The sequence below is a fragment of a genome, unplaced genomic scaffold (genome assembly GCF_019419815.1).
Source record: "Pyrus x bretschneideri cultivar Hongxiangsu unplaced genomic scaffold, Pyrus_bretschneideri_v1 Contig11, whole genome shotgun sequence".
NCBI lineage: Eukaryota > Viridiplantae > Streptophyta > Magnoliopsida > Rosales > Rosaceae > Pyrus > Pyrus x bretschneideri.
The window spans coordinates 3,915,699-3,940,092 of NW_025999402.1; the positions used below are offsets into that span (position 1 = coordinate 3,915,699).

The following is a 24,394-nucleotide window of genomic DNA, read 5'->3' on the forward strand; positions in this document are numbered from 1 at the left end:
TTGACACATAAAACACAAACCAAAAACAGAATTAAACAAAACTGGAAATGCAAGCGACATTGAATCAACATAGTTTTACTTAAATCACGCTTCATTTGACTCTGTTTTCACTTGTTTGGTTTTGGTTCTTAGCTTTCTTTCTTTCGTGGTTTCTCCTCTTGTCGGTTTTCTTCTGTTTGTTATCATGAACGTTTACTCTGTTTTAGCTTTGATTTTTCCGGATGAAAACTTGGTAGTCTTTGATACAACCAACGTAAGGTCACCACCGCATCAATACTATCTAAGCGGGGAAATTTCTTCGTTTTTCGGTGACTTGCAGCATGTTGAATCTCCACTTCTTTGTAGATTAGCTGTGAGCCTTTGGCATCTATGAAGTGAGTTGAAGAGCTTTACATAATGCTATCTAAACTATTTAAGAAACAAAATTCTTGCACTATAAGTGTATTCTCCTGTCCTGTGTATCGGAATCAGTCTGTCTCCTCACGCGAGAGTTAGGAGGGGTGTATGTGCAAGTTTTAGCCCGGTTGTAGGGGCGAAATGTCACCCTCTCTTCGACGTCAACAAGTTAAGGAAGCAACAAGTCTCGTAGAAACCTTCTCCACAAAGTTAAACCCACCATTAACTTACCATCACCAAAGTTTTCCTTAGCCTCTCAAAGAGGAATACAATGATAAACAAGTCAATCCCTTAATGCAATCTCATTTGTCCACAATATCAGAGTCTCGATCCAACTATACACATTAATGCATGCGAATTAGTAGCCAATGAACAAGTAAAATTACGAAAATGAAAAAGGAACTCTATGCATAAATGACTACATACCGTTGATTTTTCATTTGTGACAACTGCTGAAGATATTCCTAATACCCTAAGCCTAAGCTCTGTACTACGTTTTCTGTCCCATATCAGTAAGAGCTTCTGATGAAAACTCCTCCGCTTTCTGATGCTCATTTCCTACGCCTCACTCAGCTTCCATACATTTGTGGTCTCTAGGCAATGTCATCCCAGCGATCAACGATCATTGTTGTTGCAATTGAACAACAGCCTCGAATTTGACCCTATACAATCTAAAAAAATTGTGCAGTGGAATAATGGCTCAGATTACCGTTCTTGGGAAGGTGTCTCCTGCAAAGATGGTTGTGTTTCTCATCTTGACTTAAGCAGCGAGTCAATTTTAGGTGCACATATCAAGTGCTCTTTTCCATCTGCAGTACATCGAGGACCTAAATTTGGCTTACAATGACTTCAACTACACTCAGATTCCATCCGAGTTTGGGCAGCTAACTGGTTTGAGTAGTCTGAACTTGATGAATGCTGGCTTCATGGGGAAGGTTCCGATTGAGATTTTGTACTTCACAAGGTTGGTAACTCTTGATTTGCAAGAGAAGATCTTCCAGGTACCTACACTGCAGACTATTGATTTATCCATTATGCTTGGCTTGATCAAAGGTCAATAGCCATTATGCTTGGCTTGATCAAAGCCCTAGCTTTTCTGGTTTCAAATTTCCAATACCTAGCATATAAGAAACCTTCTGATCAAATCGACGAGCTGATCTTGTTCTCAGTAAGATACTAGTAAGAGATGCCCACGCGATGCTGTGGGATTGAACTGTATGTAATTTTGTGTATAGCACTATTTACATACAAAAATACTTGATCTGTATGGACATACTATTTTACGTGCAAAAGATTTGGTAGATAATCCTATTTACATACAAAAGAGAATGCTAGATGCATATGTATATAATATTTACATACAAAAGATTTACGAAATTGTCCTATTTACGTACAAAAGATGGTCGAAAGATTATGAATAGATGTTTATGGATATGACAAATGGTACAGCAGGAGTTGTTCATTCTTATTCATCCGGTTGCTGAGGTGCCTTTTTTTGTCTATGTAACCTTTTCTACCAAGTTGTTCAAATATAGACACAGCGTTTTCAATCAAGCGATCAGAACCAGTATTGTAAAGTGCCTAAAGACAGACTGCCTAAAAATTTATGTTTTGCATTTTGGTTTTAGAAAAATGAGATAGAATTTAAAACAAAAGAGAAAAAGAAAGTATGGAAATCTAATGGACTGTTAAAATTTGAAAAGTGTTGATACAAATTTGAAAAAATGGCAACTGTTAAAATAAAGCAGCAAAATGAAAATTTCAAATGGACTGGAAGTTAAAAAAGGAACTGTGCATTTATCAATCAGATTGATATAGGCATGTGATATGAAAGATTGGAGGATCTATATAGATGGTCAAAATTGTAGAAAGCGAACTAAAATGTTAACAGAATTTTTTGTTCTGAATTGAACTCCCTATTTTTTTGGTAGATTATTTCATCAACTAAATAGGAGGTATCAGTTAAACCATTCATAAAGGAATAGCATTGAGTAGTTGAACAATGTGAAGGATATGCAGCAAAATTCATCAGTATTCATTGATGAAAAAATTAACATCCTCATAGATGCATACCAAGCAACTGAAATGAAGAATCTGAATTGAATAAAGTACTGCATCATTTCCAATTGACTATGATAAAGAAATCTAGTGAACTATTTGAGTTTTAAGCGAAGGGGATAAAAAGATTATGTTTAATAGATGGTTAATAATTCAAAAAATATAGAACAATGAAAGGGTATACATACTCTGTTTTGCAGCCATAAATATGGTTTCAGAAATGCTGGGGAATCTGATACATTTCTGGCGGGAGCCTTTGGAGTAAGAGTTGTGTCTGATATTTCGTTTGCTGCAACATCACTAATAAAAAAGTAAACAGAGGAAAATAAAAGTGTTATCAAACATTAAGTAGTGTGGAATTTCGAACAGTGAAAAACCATGAACTTGATATGAACATTTGTGAGATGAATAAATTTGAGATGAAGATATATATATATATATATATATATATATATATATATACCGTATTTTGGGACACGTAAAAATTATTCCGGAATTGTTTGGGGTTGCTTTGGTTTTCGGAGAGATGATAGGGGCACCATCAAAATTTAAGTCAAAAGCTGACATGTTTTCTATGGAGCTTTTGTGTCATCACTGAGATGTAAAACAGGGAACAATTAAAGGCATTAGTGAACACTGAAAATGCGGAGATTAAAATTGAAGCCATTAGATAGATGTAAAATACACTCGCTTTTATACATAAGCAATAATGCCAACATGACACTATAGATGTAAAAAAAAAGGGCAATGCCATGATCTCTAGAAAATGATAATCGCATTTTTTCTGAAATTGCTCACCTTCCTTAATCTTTTCTAAAGAAGCAATGATTCGCATAATGTAACCAAATCAGAAAATAACAGATGATTACCCAAAACCCATCTCAGGTAAACTAATCCCAATCAAATTAAAAGACTGATGCATTCAAATTTCAAAGAGCAAACAAAATTAATAATAATAAAATTGAGAATTGAAAGCTCACGGACATTGAGATTGAACCTGTCCTTCCTTTTGGATCTCGTTATAAATAATGCGTCAACACAGTGAATACAATCTTTTCACTTGCACTCTCTGCATATCCTCAATAACTAAAAAGCAGCAGAAGCACAACATAACACTGAGCATTAAATCTAAACCCAACTAAGGAGATCAGGTAATCTGCTCAAACATACCAACTTAGGGTCCTTGGGCCACTTTAACTTTGCAAATAGACGACCTTCCATCCTTGCATTTGACAAAAATTTCCATGTCTCATAGTTTTCCCTAAAATTGGCAGCCAATAAAGTGATATAAGTAGAGGAGAATCAAGCAATGGAAACTCTACCCATACGCATATAACACATGTTTAACTGACCTCAGGTCCACAGAAAGGATGTCATGGTGCACAACGTCATAAAGATCTTGAACAGCCTTAACTGTACCTTTCTCCAGTTCAGGCATTCCCCCTTCTTTCTGTGCATTATATAAAACGAAGCAAAAAATTTGAGAAAAAAGAAATCGATATATCAGAACAAAGCACAAACAAATAACTATATGACAATATCAATTTTATGTAATTAGAAGAAAAGAAAACTCTGACATATAATTTAAATTTTAGAGAGCTGCCTAAATTTAAATTTTAGAGAGCTGCCTAAATTTAAATTTTACAGAGCTGCCTTCCAACAAGTGTTAGACAACTATCACTCGCCCAAACCGTGTTCAAGATTCCCTAGATGGCATTTAATACTTTCGGGCCAAAAGTATCAACCCATTTGAAGAAGAAAACCCTCACCTAATTTTCGTTTTATGTTCCTAAATGCAAAGGATTAGGTATAACATTTAAATGGATTGTCATATGCACACATGTAAAGACCTAAAAAAAATATTTGAAATTTAGAGTAGGATAAATTGCTTACCGATTGGTGGTGCGGCCGATTCATCAGATTCGGGTGAACTGGTGGTGGCAGTCATTTGGGTGAACACTGAACTGGTGGAGATTGATTTTTTGGAAAAAGGAGGTAATATATTTTTGTATGGTATAGTACTACCGTTAATTCTTTTCATAATTATTTTGGTAAACTTCTCATAATTTGAATGGTTTATAATGTTTGATTTTTCTATATTAGTTTATGCGGAGGAGAGTTTTGATATGGAAAACCTTACTGAAAACATTATCAACATAACTCTTGAAGGCAATAGATCAAGTCAAAGTTCTAACACAATTTCCCCATGATGATTGATGAAAATTGAAAGATTTTATAAAAGGAGTAACATGCAAGCTTTGAGTTTTATTGGTAAGGTTTTAACTTCTGAGAATTTTATTGGCAAGGTTTTAACTTCTGAGAAATGCTTCACAACCTTGAAAAAAAAAAACTCATTCATTTTGCATATCCTTGCACATTTGATATTTTGTAGTAGACTAGTAGTGTATTGACTTTTTAATTAGCCTCTCATTTTGGAGTGTAGATGTAATAATTAACGACAAATTTTTTTTTATGTTTTGAAGTAATATTTATGTGGCAATGCGGTATGTGCAAATTTAAGAATAAAAAAATTCTTAACAGATCAGGTCATTTTACCTGTTTGGTAAAGTGACCCGACCTATTAAGGACCCGTTAAGACAACGGGTGTGACACGACACGACTCGTTAAGATAATAGGTGTTACACGAAAACGATACGAAATACGACAAACATGACCCGTTTGCCAAGCCTAAATGGATGGTTGGGCCTTGGCCATTGGGCTGGCCATTCTTACCCAGCCAAGTAGGCCATTTGAGGGGCCCTCTTTTTTCTTTTTTTTTTGTTTCTTTTTTCAAGCCGAAATTTAAAAAAAAATGTTTAAAACTTCTTAACTTTTTTCCTATAAATACATAAGCTATTTTTTCATCATTTCTCGCGTTCTTTTCATTTTTTTGCTACGCTCACATCCTTTTCATAAACACCACTCCCTTACCTCTTCCAATAATCTAAACTTAAAATTTTCAATATTTTTTTAAATGACCACAATCTTCAACCAAATGATAAGAAATTTGGAGGCTTATTCATTTAGCGACAAGTGGCACTCAAAATATGTCCGGAAACCTTATTTAAATATAGCAATTTATTTTAATTAACCAATAAAATTAAAAAACAAATTAAAAATAATGAATTATTGAGGGAGCTAGAAAATAGCTTCCTTCAGTCAGAGATGATATATAAATATAGTCTGACATTGTTCACTAAAAAATAATTTTTTTATATGGCTATGATCTGGACGGGGACTAAACATAGCAATAATCAGACCATGTTTTTTTAATCAATTTTGTCAGACCATATTTTCTTGTAGGACTATAATCTACAAGAAATATTGAAAAATATAAAGATGATATATAAATATGGTCTGATTGAGGGGGCTAAACATCCACACATTCTAATTCAATTGAAAGATTAAGTTCTTTCAGAAAATAAAAAGTTCGTCAAGTGGAATAGAAGTAAGTTTCAATTAAATAAAATTTTATACTAGCAAATGATTTTTTAATTAAAACCTCACATACGTATAAAATACATATAAATCTCCCAAATGTTGGTAGTCATTACAACTTATAATATGTTAAGACTTACAATACGTGTATAGTAAGGCCTCTAAATAACCTATAATAAGTTGACATGCGTAAAATAATAAATTACTAATTAAAAGATACATGGTTGGTTCGGTTTAGTTTTGGTTGGTCTCAAAAGTATTAAAGTCAAACCAAATTAAAAATAAATTGGTTTGGTTCCAAGTTTTAAATTGTTTGGCTTTTTTCTTGGTCAAAACCAAACCAAACCGACAAATATGGTTCAAATCAGTCGGTTTGGTCAATTTGGTTGATTCGATGTCCACTTCTATCCAAAATAAATAGAAAACGAAGAAAATAATTTATATGAGAATATTAGGTTACGAACACATATTACATGCAAATAGTCTAGAAGGCCATGTTAGATGGTGTATTAGACAAATCAAAAATGTAGTAGAATTCTGTTTTTATACGTACCAGTGTTCGTGGTCTGTTAGTTTTTTTTTTTTTTTCTGTTCTCGAGGAGAAGGCGGGATTGACTCCCAGCAAAGAGCGGTACTGACCCATCTATTCTAGCAAACCAAGGGAGATTCAAGCAGCAAGAATAAGAGGGGATCTCGTCGATTCTGATTAACTTGCGGAAAACAGGGTTTCTTCTAAACATTTATTATTGTGCGGGCCATAAGCGCTGTTGCATATTTATATTCAACCGAATTTAATGTGGAATACAAGTTTTTATCTAAATCATAATCATATGAACTTTTTCTAACTATGAAATCCACATTTTTGCTAAATCCGTTAGGATCATTAGAACGCATGTAGATTTTTATCTCCATTTAAAAAATAAAAAAAATAAAAATAAAAATCATTGCTAACATCTTTAACGGTAGCCTACCTGGTTTTCTAACATGCTTAGTATCATGTCTAAATATGTTAGATGAATTCGCTTAAAATCATAGAGAAGAGGTAAAATTTGTGAATGTTTAAAAGATGCTACGAATTAGTCTAATTCCCTCGAATTGAAGAGATCTCGTAGTTCATTTTTAAGCATTCACAAATCTCACATTTTCTTCTGAGATTTGAAGAATTTCACTCAAAATTTTACATGAACATATCTAGAAATTAAACTCCATCAAAATCTATAAATTTAAACAAACCAATCAAGACTTCAAAATCAACATTAACCCATAAAAGCAATCTCACAATTCCACAATGTCATGGATAAATCCAATTATATCATTAGTATCCTCTCATGTGACAAATTTCACTTGCTTTGTAATACCTTAGAGGCTATTGTAAATTTGTGATTAGGGGTTGGTCAAGGGACTTACCTACACTCTTATTTGATCTTTTTACTTGATTTTACTGAATTATTCAATTCAATGATGGAAAATTTTAAAAAAGATAGTGATAGTATAATTAAAAATAATATATTTGTAAAGAGTAAGTTGAGTGTAATAAAAGATTATATGAGTTCAAATAAAAATGCATAGGCAGTGGCAGATCCAGACTTTTGATATTGGGTGGTCCCAATATTGGAGTTGAACAATTCGGTTAGATTGGAAACATCTGAAATTAGACTTGAACTATTCGGAATAACATTGTCCAAACTAATCGATAATAATTTTCACGTGTTATACTGTTTATACTTCTAATTTATACACATCAATTATTAAACAAAACATTATATCAGTTAATTAAACTAAAGTGTGTCTATATATAAACTAACCAACACATGATCAAATTAATATCAAAACAACATCAATTACAATCTATGATTATTATAATATATTAGGGATCTAAAATTTTCATTCAATACACATCAATTTTCATAGCATTTTATATAATTAATCTGGATTACGACTAAAAAATTTATTTAAACTTAGAAATTAGGACATTATAAAAAAAGAAGGAGAAATTAAGAAATTAGGTGGTGGTGGAGAGGAGAGAAGCGGAGCAGGTGATGGTGGCTTGGTTGGCGGAAGGAAAAAGGGAATTGGAATAGGAGGAAAAAGCGCATTGGGCTTATTGGGCATTGGGCATTGGGCATTAGGGGGTCCGTAAAGAAAATGGGAGGGGATTATATTTAAAAGAGAGAATCACGTGGCTATTAAAAAGAAGGGCACGTGTTTTTTTTAAATGCATTGGATCCAAACAAGTCGTTTAGGCCCATTCGCTTAAAAGCAGAATAGTTTCTTCTTTATTATCCATCTGCTGCAGCACAACGAGCAACCGCTGCTAATACCTCTCCTCCAACATGTTCGGGTGGTCCTCGAAGGTCATTACAGCTACTTCTTTGGACCTTCGTAGGGTCCTGGGACCACCAATGTCCCTGAATGGATCCACCTTTGTGTCTAGGAGATAAAAGGGGTGTGTAATTATCCTTTTCATATTCACTTATCACTATAAAAAGAAAATGAAAAAGAAAAAAAAAATAAAATAAAAAATAAAGAAGAGAAAAAGACCAAGACTTTGAAGTTTGGCTTAAAGCTGTGTTCTGCTTTAAAATTCTGGTTTTGGGAGTAAGCAAGTGCATGATGGAATGCAAATATCTATAAAATGAATATCCATCAATTTACACAGAAGCTTCATAACAATATGATCCGAAACTACATGGAAAGCTTTAGATTATTTATTGGGAACCCGAAGAGCACGGACTAGTGTGAATGTGACTTGTCATCTACGCTCGTCTTCCACTTGGCCATGCTTGTGTTTGTAGGGGTGAAATTTCTCGCTTTCTTCCCCACTTCCTTCTTTGTGTACCTTAAATCAATAGCCCTAGTCCCGCTAGAAAATGTGGAAAGATTTCAAAGTCAACAACGCACAAGTCGTTTGGAGCTGTAGCTATCCATCTGCAATTTTCAGTCTCAAACAGAAGAGAAATAGAGACAATAAAGATTGTAACAGCTGCAGGGCACAATGGGGCCTGATACCTTGAAAAGAAAATTAAAAATAGGAACGTCTTCCTTTTTGGTATAGAAAAGCTAATGCTTTGTTCCAATTGATTGACTAGTTAAATGAAATCATCACAACTCATCTAAACAGCAATAGGTTTCGTTTTGGAATGGTAACGGTTCGGTTTGACCGACGAAAATGCTACATCTATCTCCATAACTACAAAAATTAATTATATCCATAACCACAAATTAACCATTGAGAATTATTCATAACCATACTTACCGGGTAAAGAATTTCCTATCGATTAACAGTTATATCTATCTTCGTCAATATCAAAATATATTCATTTTTTTTTCCATAAAAAATATGATATAATATATATACATTGATGATATTGGCTAATATATATATATATATATATATATATATATATGGGAATCCTTTAATAAGAGGGATCCCCTTTTTTCTTTTTTCTTTTTTAAATGGGAACACGCTCTTGACCGTCAGATTGACTTTTAATGAAATTGTGTGGTTGAGATTGTGTAGCATGTGATTTAATCTCAACCACACAATTTCATTAAAGTTAATCTAACGGTTAGGAGGGTGTCCCTATTTTTTTAGAAAAATGGGGATCCCTCTTGTTAAAGGTTATATATATATATATATATATATATATATATATATATATATATATATATGATAGAATACTATATATTTTATACAAATTATATTATATATGTAATATGTATTATTCGGGACGGATTTAGGGATGGATATGGATCGACAACCACTATAATCATATCCGAAGCAATAACTGAATAATATTTTCCGTTTTTCCCCATATTCGAAATATAACCAAATTTTCATTCCCAAATCCGTTTCATTCGGACGGTTATCTACGATTATCCTGTTTAATGGTTTGAACTACCATCCCTAGTTTCGTGCAACTATAGGCTCAAACTAGTTTTCATCACTAACAGATGTTTAGAAACAAGAGACTTTATATTATCAATTGGCTTTATGATAGAATCATAACATTTCATGGTATCAAAGCAAATTGTCACATGTTTGAAACCCAACTGCCACATGTGCTCCACGTCACATGATTTATGTTGTTCACATGTTAAGTTGGAGAACTCACCACACATGAAGGATGCATTGATAGTATGAATCACTTGGAGGACACAAATCGGATGATTTGGATCATGTTAGCTGTTGAGCTTTGCACATAGAATAATTTGTTATGATACCATAAAGAAAATTGAAGTTCTACCGTAAAATCAATAGATAATATGAAGAATAACCCAATTACTCGTACCATATACAAGATCTTTTATTTTTTCAATGTAAAATTCATACCATCAAAAAAATCCATGCGTACACACAATGCAATGCTGGCCCTGCCCCCACTCTCCTTTCTCTAGTCCGTACATTTTCTGGTTAATGCAGAGAGGAGAAGAGAAGAAAAGACTTGATAAGTCAAGCCAACCACACATTTCAGCTTTTCCAATTCCATAAAATCATTAATATTAATGAAATATAAACGAAATTTTCCTCTTTTTTTTTTCACTTTCCCTGAACTTCTCACAAAGACTTAATATCCAAAAATGAAAACTTAGCTCCGATTTTTCGTCTTTCTTGATTGCTGAGTTAGCCCGGCTGCCACGTTGTTAATGCCAATATCCAACTTGACAGCAAGTATCACCAAGACATGAGGAAGAATAAATGGTTCAAATCATTGAAATTCAACGTGAAATAAACCCTCAAATAATCCCAATGAAATAAGAACTGTGATTTTTAGTGTAGGGTTTTCATTCAATTATGCCCTTCTAGTTGGTTTTGGAATATTTTGTTTTGTATTTCTCAGCTTGATTTGCAATAAATCTCCTTGTACCATCGAGGTTCTGTTGTGCGGAAACGTCAAATATAAAATTAATAAATTAATATGAAAAATATGACAAAATAAATAATTCAAAGGGATTGTATTTCTTTTATTTTATGTTATATTGTTGACTTTAATATGATTTGTATGAGTAGAAAAGGTAATTAGTGAACAAAGCGAGGAATTTGAGCCTTAAATTAGAGAAACACTAGTAATATGTTCACGCGTTGCTACGGGACTTGAATGCATTAGTCCTAACTACATGAAAAGACATATTTAACCTGGAAAAAATTCCACATAATCATGAATGAACAAAGAGATAGATGAGTGAACAATGTCAATAAAGAGACATTGTACAATTTACAAGACGAACTTTAACATTTCAGATCATAAAAGTCGTATGATTTGCACATAAATTAAGGTAACACAAATGATTCATTTTTTTTTTTCCTGCAAATCCCACATCAAGCAGTGGGTATACAAAAGCTCTTCTATTTGGCTTCACCCATTAGCCATCCACCAACTGAGGCACACACCATGCATATACAATGATTCATTTTCTTTTTAGCAAACAAAAAGAACATCACACGTTACATGTAATATGAGGTCCAACACCAACAAATATTTAATAGGAAATGTAACAGTTGTTCAAGTAAATTAAAGTGTTACGAATTAATTATCAAATAAAGTCATGATCAAGTCCCCCTCTTTAATTTTCTGATTTATTCTGTTTTTTTCTTTTCCCACGATGATGAGACGCTCTTGAATAAATCAGGGTGCACAAATTAGCTTAACATTAAAAAAAAGAACAAACTAACTCATATTAGGGCTGGGCACGGGCCGGGCCCAAATTTGGAAGAACCGGACCTACCCGTTTTTAAAATGTAACGGGCCGGGCCGGACCGGGTGTAGGGATTTTAAGTTTGGGAACCGGACCTAACCCGGCCCGTATCAAACGGGCCGGTTCGGGACGGGTCCACGGGTCCAATAACTTTTTTTTTTTTTTTAATCTGGTTATGGGCATACTAAGATTGAAGCAGAATGAGGTGTGGTTCCATCTCAACATCCAACATACTAAGATTGAAGCATGCGTTTCTAAATGCCATCTCAACATCCAACATATTACACAATTCCATAGCACACAACAATCCAAAAACAGATCAAACAGTTAGCAAATGTCTGAATTAATAATTTGACCATTAAACTAAACGAATCCGGTGATTTAATGCAAAGATGGACACATTTGTAGTACCTTCATCACATGAACAGTTTCATATCTGTAACAGAAACAAAATTTGATGCATCAGGATAATGTTCAAGGAAATGTAAATATTCCCCAAGAAAGCATATCAAAGAAAAGTGTAACAGAAATGTAAAATTTGGCACCTTTATTGTTCGTAATAGCAGGATGGCATCAACTTTCAATCCTGGCACAAAGCCAACAGTCAAAAGGATGTCATAGGTCACATCCTTTGCTGGTATAGAGCAATCTTCATCACTTCCATCACCACAAACCTCTCCCCACCTAACCTAAACAATCACATTTCATCTGAAATCAGTAAAGACTTGAACTTGCTGCAAATTAATAAACAAAAACATGGCATACACGAAAAACACAACCACGAAACCTCTTTGAATTCATGGGTAAGAGCATCTCTTCCAAAAATTCCACTTGAAGTAGAAATGATGAATGGAACACTGGACCCCAATTTTTTTTTATAACTGTAATTTCAAACAAACAACAAAAGAAAATCCGTAATTTGCTTCTCTTAATTAAAATGTATCTAAATTATATACTAATTAAGATTAAGGTGTTTATATGAGTAAGAACACATACATGCTTGCAAATGTCATACGAGACCCAGTTCCAATATTAGCCACAACCAAATGAAGCCGTATCGGCTCAGCGAGAACCTTCTCGATAACCTCCTTCAACCAAAATTCATCACTCCTTCAACCGCTAACTATCCCCACAATCTGCGAATCGATATCGCCGAGAATCTTCTTCACAGCGGCTAGATCCGCGCGCTGAGCCGCCAAGTGGAGCTCCGTGTCGTTGTGGCGCCCGGTGACCTGCTTCAAGTACTTCTTCTTCCCCGCCTGGTCCATCCGCTTTCCGGAGTTGGAAAGCACCAAAGCCGGCGCCGACGTCGTGGAAGACGGAGACGGCAACGGCGATGGCTCCGCCAGAGGGTTCTGGTTTGGCTGTTCAGTCATCGGACCCTTCTCTAAATCCCCATCACCTCCTACAAGTGAACACTGAAGTCGTGTCGTGTCGGAGAAGGTGGACGGAGGAGCGGCGCCGCGAATTTAAGAAAGGGTTGGAGTGTTGGAGAGATTGAGATTTGAGACTGAACACTGAAGTCTGAAACTGATTTGAAACCTAGGTTACAAATTAACGGTTCAGATTGAATGATAGGTTATCATTCAATCTCAACCGTTGATTATAATATGAAACGGGCCGGTCCGGGGCCCCGTTTTTCTAAGGTGTAGGAACCGGCCCGCCCCGTAAATAACCATGCCCCGGCCCGCCCCGCCCCGTTTGTTCCCAAAAAAAAAGGGATCCGGCCCGTACCCGCCCCGAACCTACACTACCCGCCCCTACCCGCAGTTCCTTTACCCGTTTGCCCACCCCTAACTCATATCATTTGATATGAAAAGCAGTTTATGTAGTGAAGGAGATTGAACACTCCCAATGATAATACGGAACACTCAAATACCCAACCAAATACCATTTCTGGGTTCTCTTTGTTTTCTCTCCCACCTATGCCTCTTGGTTCAAACATAATGCTCGGTGCCCAGATGGCAATCTGTGCAGGTTGATGAAGAGATCACTAAATGGTTTTAGCCAACAGATGGTTAACCATTTTGCTAAAAAATATTTTGCAGAAAGTGGACCATCTTTAACGGGACCGGCCTTGAGATTTTAGAGGTCATGTGTGAAAGTCAATTGAAGGCCCTAAAAAGTACCTAAGAATTTTTTTTTTTTTTGTTCAAAAAAATAATTTTAGTTTTCATTTGAGTTTCTTTAAATTCTAATAGCACAAACAAATTTAACAAATCAATAAGTGGAAATGTGGCGTATTGTTTTTCCTTAACTATTTAGAGGGTCAAGGTTCGAATTTTCATGTTATTATGTGGAATTTGTATATTATTTTGTGGAAGCTTATGCATTTAATAAAAATAAACTGAAAAAAAGATGGAGACAAGTTTCGAACCTATCACCTAGGCCAATGTAAACAAGTTGTAATACCACTTGCGCTTAAACTCAAGTTTATAAGATTCTACACATACTGCTATATATACGTATATACATGCAAATTTGAAAAATCGGGGGCCCTGTGCGGTGACACCACTTGCACCCCACCCCCTCAGGGCCGGCCTGATCTTTAACTTTAAAAGAGCATCTCTATCTTGCCTAGACATATTGCATCACCAATGGCTTGCTTCACATTCACAAAAATGAGCAGTGCCCATTGACACATGGGCAGACCTCAATGGTACCAACCGAATCACAACAATCGTCCAAAGGAAAACAAACAACGAAATGACTTCAATGAAAAGGTATAAAGTTATTCGATCATCAAATATTGCAACAAGCCAGAACAACACAATTGCAAAGTAGTGGGAAGGGAAGAGGGCGTACCTCTCTCTAAAAGGTTGGTTGTCTAATGAAATTTGTGCTATGTAATATTATCTCCTCTCTAAATATGTAATCAGTTGTCTGATATGATCTCTGAACTTAGGTAATCCAAATTGTTCAACAACAAATTGTTGTCCTTATCTTGCATGCAAAATTGTTGTCATTATCAGCAGTTATTATTGATGTAGAGTTCGTATATCAGTGGGTTGGCATTGTCTTAATTTGTCTGGAAGGTGAATTTCTGCTCTCCAGTTGACTAATTTTGATCATCCTTGGTCTCTTTGTACGCAATGGTCTATTTGTTTGGACCGCACTCAGAAGATGGCTTTCTATGCCTCTCACATATATCGCGAAGGATATGTGGTTGCGGACAATTTTGCTAATATAGGCTTGTCCTCTCCAACTTCAGTATGACTTGATTCCCCTCCGATGGCAATTGTTGCTACTTTGTTTTCAGACTATATTAACTTTCTTGGCTTCCGCTTCTCAAATTCATGTGCATCTCGACATATAGGTTCGTCTTACTTTCTTGATTTTTTCTTTAACCTTGTGATGTTGCTTGTTCTGTTTTGTAGGTTTGGACTTTTAGGTTTGGCTTAGGAGGGAGGGTTAGGTTTCATGTCCCACTCTTTTCCCTGTGTATCTTTGTTGATTTTGTTTCTAAAGGAGTAAGGTTTATGTCCCTCTTTCTCTTCATGTATTTGTTTTATCCTTTTTTCATGTATTATGAGGAGTTAGGTTTATGTGTGCACTCTTTTTTTTATATCAATAAAATTCTCCTTGTACTGTTAAGGTTTTCTTAAAATTAAAAATAAAATAAAAAATCTTTATGGTTTAGTCCATGGTCAACAGTCACCACAAACTGAGATTGTGAAAGCGACAATGCTGCCCCACTAGACAGATTGGGAAATAATTGCAAAATCAATTGAACAAGCAACCCACAAGTCTTGTGGAGGTATTTTTCCACGATATTAAAAAGCCACTAAATCAACTGTCTGTACTGCTACACTTTCTTGACTTTTGGTTTAACTTGGTCTCATTTGGTGGATTGAATTGTATAACGAGCTCATTTGGTGGATTAGATTGTACAACTCGCTACATTCAAAATATGTTGATGGATTAGATTGTATAACTCACTACATTCAAAGATATGTTGAGGGCAAGGGCGAATGATTTTTTCCGTTTGGTGCCTAAATCTTCAACATGCCTCGAAATTCATGAGTTATCCAATCCTATGAGCGTGGGGCGTGAGATTTTTGTGATCATCCTATTTTTCATAGTTGGCTCTCATGTCAGTCAATGGTGACATTAGTCAACAAAGATCTAAATGGAAATAGCAATCTTTGCAGCCCCATTTCCTCTTTCCTTCCTTCTCATTTTTCCAGAAAAGATGGGAGGAGACTTCTAAGTCAGATAATTCATAAATATAATGGTCTTGCTAGGTTCCTCAAAATTAAGCCACCACACCCATTAAAGTTTTTCAAAAAAAAAAAAAATGAGAAGTTTGCTGCACTTCTTCCTGTTCTTGATAATTATCAAGTTAGTTCACGGCCGGTGTGATGCAGATGACCTATCGGCATTGCTCCGCTTAAAGAAGATAAGCCCGCCACCAGAAGCTTTTGTTCCCCCCAAGCTTCTGTCATGGAATTCAAGTACCAACTGCTGTGCTTGGGACGGTGTTACTTGCAGTACTGACGGTCATGTCATCGGTCTTGACGTTAGCGGTGAATTTCTCGAAGGCAGGATTGACAATTCAAGCAGTCTCTTCGACCTTAAACATCTCCAAAGCCTCAATTTGTCCCGCAATTGCCAAGTAGGCAAAGGCTTTCCAATTCCACCTGCAATTGGAAAGCTCACGAATTTGAGGTACCTGAACTTATCTATCACTTGCTACACAGGGCAAGTTCCATTCGCGATTACACGCTTGACAAGGTTGGCTACTCTTGATCTTTCCAGAAATTATAATCCCGGATACACTCAGTTAAAACTCTATAATCCGGATTTAAGCACGCTGGTTCAGAGCCTCACGGAGCTTAGAGAGTTATATCTTGATGGTGTAACTGTATCAGCATGGGACACTGAATGGTGCCAAGCCATATCATCTTCACTCCCAAACCTGAGGGTGTTGAGCTTGTCAGCTTGCAATCTTTCAGGTCCTATTGATCAGTCCCTCGCTAAACTTCAATCATTATCGGTGATTCGATTGGATGACAATGATCTTCCTGTGCCACTTCCAGGAGTCTTTTCCAACTTCTCAAATTTGACATCCTTGAGTCTCCGTTCATGTTTGATGCGCGGAACATTTCCTGAAGAGCTCTTCCAGGTACCCACTCTACAAACTGTTGACCTTTCCGATAATCCACAACTTCATGGTTCCTTTCCAGAATTTCCCAGGAATAATTCTCTTCAGTCCTTGGTTCTAAGCAACACAAAGTTTTCAGGGATATTGCCAGATTCTATTGGCAATCTCAAAATGTTGTCGATGATAGATATTTCAGGTTGTAGTTTCTCTGGATCAATCCCAAAGTCGATTCAAAAACTCACACACTTGGTTCATTTGTATATGTCATCAAATAGGTTCAGTGGTCCTATTGATTCTATTCACTGGGAAAAACTTGTTAATCTGCTAAATATTGTTTTGGACTCGAATTTACTCAGTGGGAGTATTCCATCTTCGATTGTTTCTCCACCCTTTTTGGAGGAACTACTGCTTTCCCACAATCAATTCTCCGGTCAACTCCCTGAATTTTCAGATGTTTCCTCCTACTTAGTTAGCCTTGATCTAAGTTTCAATAATTTGGAAGGACTAGTACCCTTGTCTGTATATAATTTTCGAGGGCTTGAAATCCTTGATCTTTCTTCAAACAATTTCAGCGGCTTTCATTTTAACAGTCCTCAACAGTTGAGTAATCTTTCGGTCATTAATCTTTCGAACAATAGCTTGTTGGTTTTATACAATGGTACAACTTCCTCATATTCCCCATTTCCTCAAATTGTGAATTTGAACTTGGCTTCTAACAAGTTGAGAACATTCCCGGATTTCTTTAGAAATCACACTGGCTTAATTGTTTTGGACCTTTCACAAAACCAGATTCAAGGCACAATTCCTAATTGGATTTGGGGGCTCATTTCACTTAATAGTGTCAATCTTTCTTGCAACTCCTTCGTGACTCTAGAATTGCCATTAACTAATTCTTCCAGCGTGTCTGAGCTTGACCTTCACTCAAATCAACTTCAGGGACAAATCCCAGTTTTCCTACCCTATGCCGGTTATCTAGATTACTCAAGAAATCATTTCAGCTCAAATATACCAACTGACATTGGTAATTTCCTTAGCATGACTAGGTTCTTGTCTCTTTCAAATAATAACTTGCATGGGATCATTCCAGTTTCCATATGCAATGCAAGTTTGGAGTTTCTTGATATGTCCGATAACTCTTTGAGTGGCATGATTCCTCAATGTTTGACCGCAATGAGCAGTCGAGTACTTAGTTTAAGGAGAAACAACCTTACCGGAACAATTCCTGGTGGAGTTCTTGAATACTGTCGTTTCAGGATTCTAGACCTTGGTGAAAATCAAATAGAAGGTCAAGTTCCAAAATCTCTAGCCAACTGCACAGAACTAGAGATTCTAAACCTTGGAATCAATCAGATGATGGATACTTTTCCATGCTTTTTGAAAAACATCTCCACCTTGCGCATTATGCTTTTGCGATCCAATAATTTATATGGAGGGATTGGTTGTTCAGAGACCAATGGCACCTGGCCAAAGCTTCAAATCATAGACCTAGCTCACAACAATTTCAGTGGTGGAATACCAGCAATATCTTTGACAACATGGCAAGCAATGATGGCTAACAAAGATGATTCCCGATCAAAGGCTAGGGCTCTAGAATTTCCAAATGATCCAGGGAGAGCTGTGGTTGAATTTGATTATTATGCTGCAATAACAGTTGTTGGGAAAGGTTTGGAGATGGATCTGCAAAAGATTTTGACCATCTTCACCTTGATTGACTTCTCCGGTAACAAATTCAGCGGATCGATACCTAAGGAATTGGGTGACCTCAAATCCTTGTATGTCCTCAACTTGTCAAGTAATGCTTTCACCGGTGAAATCCCATCATCCTTGGGTAACTTGCGAAAGCTGGAGTCCTTAGACCTATCAAGGAACAAGCTAAGCGGGCAAATTCCACCAGAGTTTGCAAAGCTCAACTTCCTTTCGTTCTTGAATCTTTCAAATAATCAACTGGTCGGCAGGATCCCAACAAGTACTCAGTTTACGACATTTCCCAAAGCCTCCTTCACTGGAAACAAAGGATTATGGGGGCCTCCTTTGACAGTGGATAACAAAGCAGGATCACCACCACCACCAACATTAAATGGAAGTCAGCAAAATTCTGGAGATGAGATTGATTGGGATCTTATCAGTGTCGAAATTGGATTTGTATTTGGCTTTGGAATTGTAGTCGGGTCACTTGTGTTATGCAAGAAATGGAGTAAATGGTATTACAGAGCTATGTATAAAATCCTTGTTAAGATATTCCCTCAGCTTGAAGAAAGAATCAATCCTCACCGAAGACATGTTCACATAACTCAAAGGCCGAGAAATTGAAATTGTTATGAGGAGCAATGTAGCTGGCCTCCTTGTTATGATTGTGTTCTGTAAGAAATAAGATATTTGCTTCTGCTGTCACATAATTATAAATTACGAGATGTAGTGTGAGCTTGTTCTGTTACTTTTTGATATTTTGATGTTGCAAACTTTATTTGTAAAAGGTGGATTAGAGTTGCCTGCATTTCATTCTTGTTTTTGAATGCCAGGACTATCAATGTTTTCAACCTGTTTTCAATCATCCTTCCAGTACAGGAATCAACGTTGTTCGCTATAAGGTCTACATATTTGCGATTAAATTTTCGAAGTATGGAATTTGACACATAAAACACAAACCAAAAACAGAATTAAACAAAATTGGTGATGCAAGCGACATTGAATCAATATAGTTTTACTTAAATCGCGCTTCATTTGACTCTGTTTTCACTTGTTTGGTTTTGGTTCTTAGCTTTCTTTCTTTCGTGGTTTCTCCTCTTGTTCGTATTCTTCTGTTTGTTTGTTATCATGAACGTTCACTCTGTTTTAGCTTTGATTTTTCCGGGTGAAGACTTCGTAGCCTTTGATGCAACGTAAGGCCGCCACCGCATCAATACTAGCTAAGCGGGGAAATTTCTTCATATTTCGGTGACTTACAGCATGTTGAATCTCCACTTCTTTCTGGATTAGCTGTGAGCCCTTGGCATCTATGAGGTGAGTTGAAGAGCTTTACATAAAGCTATCTAAACTATTTAAGAATCAGTCTGTCTCCTCACGCGAGAGTTAGAAGGGGTTTACGGGCGAAATGTCACCCTCTCCAGCTGCCTGCGTAATTCATCACCTTAATCAATAATCTATGGACATCGAATAAAACAGCTTACTTGTAGCAGATTGTAAACCCCACTAGGAAAATGGGGTATGACTTCGACGTCGACAAGTCAAGCAAGCAACAAGTCTCGTAGAAACCTTCTCCACAAAGTTAAACCCAACCCACCATATACCTTACCATCACCACAGTTTTCTTAGCCTCTTAAAGAGGAATACAATGATAAACAAGTCAATCCCTTAATGCAATCTCATTTGTCCACAATATTACAGTCTCAATCCAACTATACACATTAATGCATGCGAATTAGTAGCCAATGAACAAGTAAAACTACGAAAATGAAAAAGGAAATCTATGCATAAATGACTATGTACCGTTGATTTTTCATTTGTGACAACTGCTGAAGACATTCCTAATACCCGAGCCTACACTCTCTACTACATTTTCTGTCCCATAGCAGCAAGAGCTTCCGATGAAAACTCCTCCGTTTTCATGGCTTTTCTTGATGCTCATTTCCTATGCCTCACTCAGCGTCCATACATTTGTGGTCTCTAGCCAATGTCATCCCAGAGATCAACGATCATTGTTGTTGCAATTGAACAACAGCCTCGAATTTGACCCTGCACAATCTAAAAACCTCGTGCAGTGGAATAATGGCTCAGATTACTGTTCTTGGGAAGGTGTCTCCTGCAAAGATGGTTGTGTTTCTCATCTAGACTTAAGCAGCGAGTCAATTTCCGGTGGACTTTATCAAGTGCTCTTTTCCATCTGCAGTACATCGAGGACCTAAATTTGGCTTACAATGACTTCAACTGCACTCAGATTCCATCCGAGTATGGGCAGCTAACTGATTTGAGTAGTCTGAACTTGATGAATGCTGGCTAAGCGGGGCAGGTTCTGATTGAGATTTCGTACTTGACAAGGTTGGTAACTCTTGATTTGCAAGAGAGGATCTTCCAGGTACCTACACTGCAGACCATTGATTTATCAGGCAATCAACATCTTCAGGGTTCCTTACCAGAATTTCCGAAGAATGCATCTCTTCGGTCCTTGGTTCTAAGCGGGGCTAACTTTTCAGGGTTACTACCGAACTCTATTGGCAACCTCAAAATGTTGTTCAAGATAGATATTTCGAGTTGCAATTTCACTGGATCAATCCCAAGGTCAATAGCCATTATGCTTGGCTTGATCAAAACCCTAGCTTTTCTGGTTTCAAATTTCCAATACCTAGCAAATAAGAAGCCGTCTGATCAAATCGACGAGCTGATCTTGTTCTTAGTAAGATATATACATGATAAAGTTTCAGAATACATTAGCTTGCAGCTGACTTACTCGATTTGTCGAATATTGTCATGTAATCTTAATGTTTGTGAAGTGAGCTTGTTCAAACCAAAATATTTGCGTCTTTCCATAAGTTTTCATTTTTATGAAGTTTGAATGAATGTGAAGCTTCAACTTCTACCAAATTTATTTCAATTTTGATCTTATTTATTGGCATAACTGATTGTTTTATAACGTAAAATCATAATTTAAAACTTAATACTTTATCGCCATCAGATTGGTTAATCGCTTCACCAGCCATAATCTAATAATTAAAACCTAAAATCAAAGCACTAAAGACGATTACCCCTCGTAACTAACCGGATCAAAATTGAAGAAAATTGTACAGTTTAGAGTGGACTTGTAGATGAGTGAGCTAACTGGTAAGTTGAAATTTCAAGTCCGTTGTTACTTGGTGGTGACAACATATCTACCTTTGCCTAACGGGCAGGAAGACTCAGGCTGTCCTAGTCTAGGGGAAACCGGGGCAGTTGGGGTAGGACACACCGCATCGCATGGGACCCCTTTGACAGTTTTAGGCAGAATATTTAACCCAACTACAAAGACTCAAAGAATGGGGGACCACGTATATCAAACGACTCCCTTTAATCCTTTTTACTTGCTAAACTGGTATGAAACTCCAATCATTAATCTTATTTATTGATTTTTAGACGCGTATTTAGGTGTAAACACGAGTCCGGGAATGTTTAGGATTACTTCTGAGTGTGTTTGGTAGAAAATCGAGCAATGAGATTGCGATGATATAACGTCATTTCTTTAAAGCTGCATATACTAACCTAAAAAAGAAAATATGGGAAGAATAGACCGCCTCCATTGGCCCTCCAAGTCTCCTAACCACCAAACCACCCGTCGAGATGCATTTGCCAACATACACAATCTAACAATCATTGCAGCTACAGCAATCATCCATAAATGAGAAAATTTTTCTTGGGATTTTTATTGTGTAATTTGAGTAGCTAAAAGAGGACTACAACAGACAAATATAGTGAAAGAATAATTAAGGGCAAGCTGATTGTATGATTAAAGAAATCTCAAACCTTGCATAAAAAAATCAAAGCGAAAACCAGAGAAGCGTGAGGATAGGAACAGATTGATACCTTACCGGACGATGGGGGTAGCCCAAGTTGACTGAAATCGACGAAACCTTGCTCGACCTCTCTCTCTCTGTCCACATGAGAAAACAACATCACCCAAAAGGTTAGAGATTTCCAAAACCAAAAGGAAATTAAGAGAGAGAAACGGAGGAGAGAGAGATCGGAGTCACGTTAGTTAAAGCGTGGACGGCGTTGGTTCTCCGACCACTGTAATCCCTGAAGATCTCTTCCGCCCGCCGACTCGAACCCATCTCCCTGCTCTTCTCCTTCATCTCATCGAAGCTGTCGAGTTACAGAAATGAAGCCGAGTTTGTGTGGTTTTGGTTTTAGGAAGCAGGTGCCGATGCTATTCCAGATATGGTGTTGTGGCTGCTAGGGTTTGAGTAAGTGGAAACGAAGCCAGAAAGTTGGCTAAAAGGATCTGAGTGGTAATCTTGTAAATAAACTGAAATGTCGTCCAAAACACTGTTCATTTCTACAGTGCGATTTCGCCTCCTTCTTTAGGCTAAAGTAATTTTGGGGATAAAAAAAATTTCAACTTGTTTCTTACCAAAACAGTCTCTGATCCCACCTTATATGCAAATCAAAATATCACATAGTTATGTGTTTCTTGTCGAAAGTATTAAAAGTGCTTTTATTTTTCAAATGAGTCCTAATTCATATGACCAAAAAAAAAAAAAAAAAAATTAAAGCATTGTATGCAGATATCAAACTATGATTAGTCTTCAAGAAGGAATAGGTCCTTCCACATAAGGAGCAAAGTTTTTTGTGCAATTCCTTGAGACGGGGTTTTTATTTTTTTTTTTGGTTTTTTTTCCTTAATCAATATATAGTTTTTTAAGAAAGCTAACGTTGTACCATAAAATTATTTAGTGATATAAGAAGTAACTCAATTACTTATAAACACACATACAAGGTCCATTATTTCTTGGGAGTTTTAACGAAAAGCTCACGGTATTGTTCACTTTAACAAAAAATCACATTTTTACACTAAAAATTTAAACCTGGTGCTATTTACTTTAATCTTTATTTTATCATTTTCGTTAAAACTCAAAGTTTTCAAGTTCTTTTTATTAGTTTTCCTTTATTTCTTCTGTGTGAGATTCATACCCTCAACAATTTTCCTATTCCTATTATGAGATTTTGAAAATACCAAATTATACAATCAAATATTAGATTCATACTCTCAACGGTTTAGTGACAAAATTGCATGACTTTCGCTCTTTCCAACAACGACACTGAAACCAGCTTTAAAATCGTCCATAATTACAAGAACAAATAAATAATTTATCCATCTCTTCCAAGAATTGACATCCAATTCGCCATGGCCCACTTGTCAATGACTTCACACTTCCTAAATTATTTAATCCGTCGGGTGCCGAAATCAACACTTCTGACCAAGAAAATGATGCATTCCAAATTAGAAATTCCCACGTTCATCGATTAACGCGCAAAGCATAAAAAAAATGAAGATATGTTGTATAAAATAACGTATGTATATACTTTTCAGCAATATGATTCAGGGTAGCATATTACATTTTTTTAGTTTAGCCCTAAAGTACTGTTGTTGAAACATGCAAACGAATCCTACTGAACTTTAAAAATCTAATAGCCACAGCAGGATGGATCGGGATCGAATTGCAGTCTCGTATTTTATATGGTTTGTTTGATTCTTAATGCTGGCAAATCACACGATGATAGCTAGAAAAAAGATTAAATTCTTCTATGAAACATGCAAACGAATCCTACCTAAAATACTGTTGTTGAAACATGCAAACGAATCCTACTTAACTTTAAAAATCTAGTAACCACAACGGGATGGCTTGGGGTCGAATTTCAATCTCGTATTTCATATGGTTTGTTCGATTTTTTATGCTGGCAAATCACACGATGATAGCTAGAAAAAAGCTAAAATTCTTCTATGAGTCTTTTCTATCTCCAAAATGATGGAATGTCGTTGCCAAGCTACCAGCTAGTTTATTTTTTTATTAAAAAAAACTTAAAAAATCTAATTATTTAATGATGATGACGGTCTGGTTTTGTAACAACTACGATTACAAGAATTGATTAATATTTGAGACAGCCACAGTTAGCCGGAATTGAAGACTGATTCTTTTAATTATTCTACAATGCTATATTATTGTTAACATTTGT

The 24,394-nt window shown here is 36.2% G+C and overlaps 2 protein-coding genes and 2 long non-coding RNA genes across 6 annotated transcripts; 1 reads left to right on the forward strand and 3 right to left on the reverse strand.

Moving 5' to 3' along the window:
- Window positions 1-502: 502 nt before the first annotated feature.
- Window positions 503-22,919, reverse strand: LOC103939825. Of its 3 annotated transcripts, XR_007254944.1 has the most exons (4): window positions 22,411-22,919; window positions 22,244-22,310; window positions 823-1,406; window positions 503-731 (listed from the first exon to the last, which is right to left on the reverse strand). It is a non-coding gene; the product is annotated as an uncharacterized LOC103939825 (long non-coding RNA). The 3 variants fall into 3 exon arrangements; XR_007254943.1 differs by lacking the exons at window positions 503-731; window positions 823-1,406 and adding an exon at window positions 20,026-20,774; XR_007254945.1 differs by lacking the exons at window positions 503-731; window positions 823-1,406 and adding an exon at window positions 20,026-21,032.
- On the reverse strand, window positions 1,579-4,013 carry LOC125473007. The gene is made up of 3 exons (XR_007254946.1): window positions 3,807-4,013; window positions 2,918-3,715; window positions 1,579-2,754 (listed from the first exon to the last, which is right to left on the reverse strand). It is a non-coding gene; the product is annotated as an uncharacterized LOC125473007 (long non-coding RNA).
- On the reverse strand, window positions 11,826-12,678 carry LOC103939836 (F-box/LRR-repeat protein At5g63520-like). The gene is made up of 3 exons (XM_018645651.2): window positions 12,586-12,678; window positions 12,377-12,470; window positions 11,826-12,278 (listed from the first exon to the last, which is right to left on the reverse strand). The coding sequence occupies exons 1-3, from the start codon at window positions 12,600-12,602 to the stop codon at window positions 12,006-12,008; spliced, it is 384 nt and encodes a 127-aa protein (XP_018501167.1). The 5' UTR covers window positions 12,603-12,678; the 3' UTR covers window positions 11,826-12,005.
- On the forward strand, window positions 15,481-19,232 carry LOC103965152 (receptor-like protein 7). Its single transcript, XM_048575210.1, has 2 exons — window positions 15,481-16,257; window positions 16,348-19,232. The coding sequence occupies exons 1-2, from the start codon at window positions 15,887-15,889 to the stop codon at window positions 19,001-19,003; spliced, it is 3,027 nt and encodes a 1,008-aa protein (XP_048431167.1). The 5' UTR covers window positions 15,481-15,886; the 3' UTR covers window positions 19,004-19,232.
- Window positions 22,920-24,394: the final 1,475 nt, after the last annotated feature.

Excerpts from the sequence above, each read along its gene's own strand:
- LOC103939836 (XM_018645651.2), bottom strand. Across the intron at positions 12,279-12,376 it reads TTACCCATGAATTCAAAGAG|GTTAGGTGGGGAGAGGTTTG; the intron begins GTTTCGTGGTTG and ends GTGATTGTTTAG.
- LOC103965152 (XM_048575210.1), top strand. The coding sequence starts at position 15,887 with ATGAGAAGTTTGCTGCACTTCTTCCTGTTCTTGATAATTATCAAGTTA. Across the intron at positions 16,258-16,347 it reads GGAAAGCTCACGAATTTGAG|AAATTATAATCCCGGATACA; the intron begins GTACCTGAACTT and ends TGATCTTTCCAG.